The sequence below is a fragment of the Coffea arabica genome, chromosome 3e (genome assembly GCF_036785885.1).
Source record: "Coffea arabica cultivar ET-39 chromosome 3e, Coffea Arabica ET-39 HiFi, whole genome shotgun sequence".
NCBI lineage: Eukaryota > Viridiplantae > Streptophyta > Magnoliopsida > Gentianales > Rubiaceae > Coffea > Coffea arabica.
In genome coordinates, this window is record NC_092315.1 from 10,513,944 (window position 1) to 10,519,278 (window position 5,335).

Sequence of the window (5,335 nt, forward strand, 5' to 3'; positions counted from 1 at the left end):
TGTAGCTTATACTTTTTATAAATGTCCTTATAGTATGTTCAAGAAGTCGAGAATAATAAATATCCTAATAGTATGTCTGTTTTGCTTCTACCTAGACAAATACATGCAACAGTTTCTACTACGACTACTTCTCCCCAAATAAGGCTTAAAAACCCATGATGTGGATAGAAGCCTGGATTAGCTGGTCAGTTATTGCTTCTTTTTTTTATAGGGAGTTACACATAATTCTTGGAGTTTTATGACAGGAAAGTGACTCTATTTTTATCTGTTCTTTTGTAGGTATACTGAATTCAGAGGTGTAGTACCTTACCATTCGGTTGAAGACTTGGCATTTTCTCTTGTAGAATTTATTGAAAAGGGGTCTTTTTTTATTAGCTATTACACGGTAAAGTTTAGTGCTTTAAAAGTTATTTTTGCTCAAATTCTTGCTAAATTACTGTTGTGATTGTCTTCTTAGTTTCTTGTCTTTATGGAAGTATCAGGAACAAATTTTGGCAGGACAGCTGGTGGACCATTTACTGCCACTAGCTATTATTATGATGCTTATCTTCATGAATATGGTATGTAGACTGCGTCAGCTCCTAAACTCATGCTCTAAGCTTGCCGTATTCATCTCATTTCATCTAGATGCTAATGTTTTTCTGGTAAACTAGCTTTTGGGTTGGCATTTGCTTTTATAATGGCCATACTTGTCAGCACCTAAGAAACCTCAATCTGCCATGTCATTTAAACTGGACATATGTGTCATTTGACTGAGAGAGAGAGAGAGATAAGAGAGGTATATTCAGTTCAATTGCGCCTTTTTAAATAGCTTTGTGTGTTTTCTTACTCTGGTATTTGCTATTGATATTGGTGTACATTCATATAGGCAAACAAATACCTATTAGCGTTCATGCACTGGTTTCATAATAACAAGTCAGATACATTGCCTTCTAAAGCTGACTGCCAGTATTGTGGGGCAAAAAAATTCCACTGTGAACTTTTATTAGAGTTGGAGGACTATATTCATCATAACTCAAGAAAAAAGTGAATGAGGCAGCAGAGAGCTGGGGAGTTTCTAAAGGGTTGTTGCTCCTCTCTATTTTCATGCCTATGATTTCAACAATTTAAAAAACAAAAGAAAAGAAATTAGTAGCCCTTTGCGGAAATCAGAAACTAGAAATGCTATCAAATAAGGCGTCTTTAGATTGCAGATTATCTCTGAAAAATCTGCTAAGACGGTAGCGCTTTTTTCATCTCCAACTTAATTCTTTGGTGGTGCTGCTGATTTACTGGGCAACCCAGATGGCTTGTGGGATAAGAAGCAACTCATCTGCATTTGTAACTGAGAATTTGCAGCCATGGTGGTGCCTCCCTCCATTTCACCTTCGCTTTTTACAGATCTGAGTCTAATTGATCATTGTGTGTATCTTCTCTATATCTTTTAATTGCTTGATTGTTTTTGTTCCAGTCTTGTGGCATGTTGATTTATTGGTGGATGAATTTCATTGGAAGCAATACATTGATAGACCTAGAAACATCAATTTCATTAAGTCAGGAGAAACCCAGAAATTTTATGCAGCAATTATATGTTATGAAACATTAATTTTGGCTTTTACTGAATCGTCAATAAGTACAATTTGCAGTCAATCATCATTTATTTGATATAATTTAGTTTCTGTTTCAATTTGGGTTTTAGGAAGTTGATGCACTGATTAATTTCTGGCATAGATAAGCACTTCTGAGTTCCATAACTTGGTTCTTTGATAGAGGATTATTCACTGGACAGATCCTTACTGGGGAGACAAAGACTTTTAACATATTTCACTCTTCAATCATTTTGCAGCTGTCTTTGTTATATTAGTTTCTCTGGTTTTGCACATGGACATGGATTTTACCTTAATTACCCTGCTACTATAATGGTACTACAACTTATGATTAATTTCAAATATCAAGTGTGCTATGTTTCTCCTCTTCCCCCTCTCCCGGGGCCTGTGTTGCAGGATTTTAATAGCATTTTCCTGAGTGCAACAAATATTAGTTTTGAAGAATTGTAGGATCTTCAGCATACACGTTTGAGTAATATGCACTGTGGTATATCAAAAGAGAGATGATGTCAACATGTAGTAAAAAATTAGCAAAATCCTTAGTTATGTCGATTTACATTTTTTAAAGAAGACAGAGCCTAATTGTTCTTTATTGCTATGCTTTGCTATTTAGGTTTCTATGACTCTCTATGGAGCATGTATCATGATATATTGATATATGCCTTTGCATTGCACTGATATAGTTATTATTTAGTAGAAAATATTCACTACACAATCAATAGTCTTTTCAATAGTTCTAACGCTCCTAATCAGCATCATATCAACCATCTGTACTCTTTTAAACTAATATATTCTCAACTAATATCATAATAACAAATACAATCTCACTAACAGGTCTAAAGTTCCCACACCTTGCGTGGGAAACCATCACCTAGTATATATATATATATATATATATATATATATATATATATATATATATATATATATATATATATGAATTTGCCACTTTGTGCGAAATTTGAGAGCTTTTTTAAATATATTCTTGATTGCATCGAGTGGTCACAGCCAAGTTTGAAACTTCCAAGTTGTGATAATGTCAGTAGTTTGAAAAGTCACGGGCAAGTTTGAAACTTCCAAGTTGGATAATGCCATTAGAATATCTAATATAAATCCTGGACAGGAAATCCAGTTGTGATAAGTTGGATATGAAGGATGGAGACATGGGGCCGGGGACGCATCCCAGAACTTTTGAAACCTATTTTTATACTTCTTTATTTATAAAATTAATAAAATTTTCCTATTTCCACCCCCTCCCCAAATGTAATTAATAGTAATCTTTTATGTCTCGTCTTCACGTCTTGCTTGGATTGCTTGTTTCCGTCGGAAAATATTGTCGTTTTCCGTGATCACATTTTCCTATCACCTTTTTTCCTCACATATATCAAATCGCTACAGTAATTTTTCCATGAAAAATGACGAAAAATGCAATCCAAACACAACTTGGAATAACATATGAACCTCTAATATCCTAAATACGGTAGTATATCAATTAAAATACCAACCTCTAGTCTCCGAGTTAAATTATATTATGATATCACTTAAAATAGATATAATATATAAAAAATGAAAATACAACCGAAATAAAAAAAAATTAAAATGACATTGATAGTCATTGTAACAGACACAACTCACAAAATGTCATTGTGACAAACACAAAAAGTTAGACCGCCTTGTTTTCAACTCTATCTATCAATCTCCAAATTCCAACTTTAAGTACACTAAGGCAAGTCCTATCTTTAAGGTTTTTTTCTTTAGAAATTCTTCTATTATTCTTTTCAATCGTCAGTAATTCTCTATTTAAACAATTATTCTTAGCCGTTTAGTATTATTCTTCCCAACAACTAACTTTAATGCAATATGGTATAAGCGATTTTTTAATGTTATCTTACTTTAATATCAAATCAAACTTGATATTCTTGAATTCTAAGATAATTTTTGTAAAAAGTAAATTCAATAATAAGTTTCTATACAGTGAATGATAATAAAGTAATATTTTTTGTTGCATAACACTCTGATTAATAAAGAGCAGAATTGTATTGAATTTTATTATAATTATTTTGCTTCAGAGTTATCCTTTCACTAAAATGCTAGTTATGCTATTTTGAATTCAGAATTACAATTTGTGATACTTTCGTTGTTACATTCTTTTGTATTTCTAAGCTCTCTATTATTTACCCCCAGAAGCAAAATTTTTGGCTCCATCTTTCATCTTTGTCGGATATTCTATCACATATGCCATCACAATTATCTTCAACTACCACCTCAATCGTGCGGTCGAAACATTTACACGCATATTTTATCTCTCCATCTTCGTGAAACATGTCACGTAAATTTCCCTATAAATAGAGAAGAGAAGGCTCCAGCTTCCTCATCCTTCTCATTGTTCTCAACTCCAATTCTTGAGTTCATAAACCAATTTGTGTGAGGAAAACAAAAATGGGTTCCAAGGCAATTCTCCTCCTATGCCTTTTAGCAGCAGTTCTGATGATTGCCTCAGAGGTGACAGCCAGGGATTTGGCCGAAAATAGTAAGCTTTCTTTTTTTTCTTAAAGTGACCGAAAATAGTTAGCTGTCCATTCAAGAACTTACTCTTTCCTTTATCAACAATTTTATACCTGCAAAACATAGACGTTTTTGCACAACATGAATTCCTCAAGACGGTTTTTTTCCTATAAAATTTTTTTTTTCTAGGACGCATGTACTAACTAAATAGTTCTGCATGATCCCGTGACTATTTGCAGCCAATGCAGCAGAGAAGAGCACTGAAGGCCTGGAAGAATCCAAGTACGGTGGTGGCGGCGGCCGTTATGGTGGCGGCGGCGGCCGTTATGGTGGTGGCGGCCATTGTTATGGAGGCCATTGTGGTGGTGGTGGTGGTGGTGGTCATTATGGTGGTGGTGGTGGTGGTTGTAACCATGGTTGCTGTGGCGGCGGCGGCTATGGAGGCTGCAGATGCTGCACATATGCTGGTGAGCCAAAGGACGCTGGTTACACTGAGCCAGAAACCAAACCGCAAAACTAATAGCCAGGACGTATGGGTCATGGCGCTTAAATGCCTTTGGTCCAAATTAAGAGGCTTAAAAGTAATAAAATTATGTATTGTGTGATAAAAATAAGAGCTTTATCAGTGGTATCGAATTCACCATCAGGTGAATCACTGCAAATGATGATGTACTTTTCTCAACTTCAATGAGGTGTAAATGAAATCTTATGCGTGTTTCAAGTTTCAACAGCCATTACTTCTGCTTGGATTCACAAATATACTCACATGCTTCGTTGTCTAAATCTAAATTATACCCAAATAATTCAAGAATATTTGCTGAGAAATTTTTTAACACTTCGAAGTTTCAACAAGAGATTCCCAAAAGCTACACTATCTTAAGCTTTGACTCCTTTCAGACAGGACAAAGAATGGCAAAAGGGGTAAAGCTCCTTTTGTGATCATTTACTAGTAGATCTAGAGACAGTTTTGTCATTTGAGCAACAAACTTCAGGCAAGGAACAAAGTCATGTTTTTTGAATTTATTTAGTGTATTTTATGAAATTAGATAGTCATGTTCCCGATATTGGAAAACGACATGCTACAATTAATTACTGGACCCCTTCCTTTGAACTGATCATTATACGTCCTCGAGTCTCAAATTCAGTGTACTCATACTTTTTCTGTATAGTATAATTGACGCTCTTGAAGTCAGCTGGTCAATTAGACTTTTAACTTTCTTGTGAAATTAAACTAGTTAAATAAA

The 5,335-nt window shown here is 34.6% G+C and overlaps 1 protein-coding gene across 1 annotated transcript; it reads left to right on the forward strand.

Annotated features, from left to right (window-relative positions):
- Positions 1-3,945: 3,945 nt before the first annotated feature.
- On the forward strand, positions 3,946-4,819 carry LOC140038969 (uncharacterized). Its single transcript, XM_072084716.1, has 2 exons — positions 3,946-4,116; positions 4,331-4,819. Exons 1-2 carry the CDS (start codon positions 4,026-4,028, stop codon positions 4,609-4,611), a joined length of 372 nt encoding a protein of 123 aa, XP_071940817.1. The 5' UTR covers positions 3,946-4,025; the 3' UTR covers positions 4,612-4,819.
- Positions 4,820-5,335: the final 516 nt, after the last annotated feature.

Excerpts from the sequence above, each read along its gene's own strand:
- LOC140038969 (XM_072084716.1), top strand. The coding sequence starts at position 4,026 with ATGGGTTCCAAGGCAATTCTCCTCCTATGCCTTTTAGCAGCAGTTCTG. Across the intron at positions 4,117-4,330 it reads CAGGGATTTGGCCGAAAATA|CCAATGCAGCAGAGAAGAGC; the intron begins GTAAGCTTTCTT and ends GACTATTTGCAG.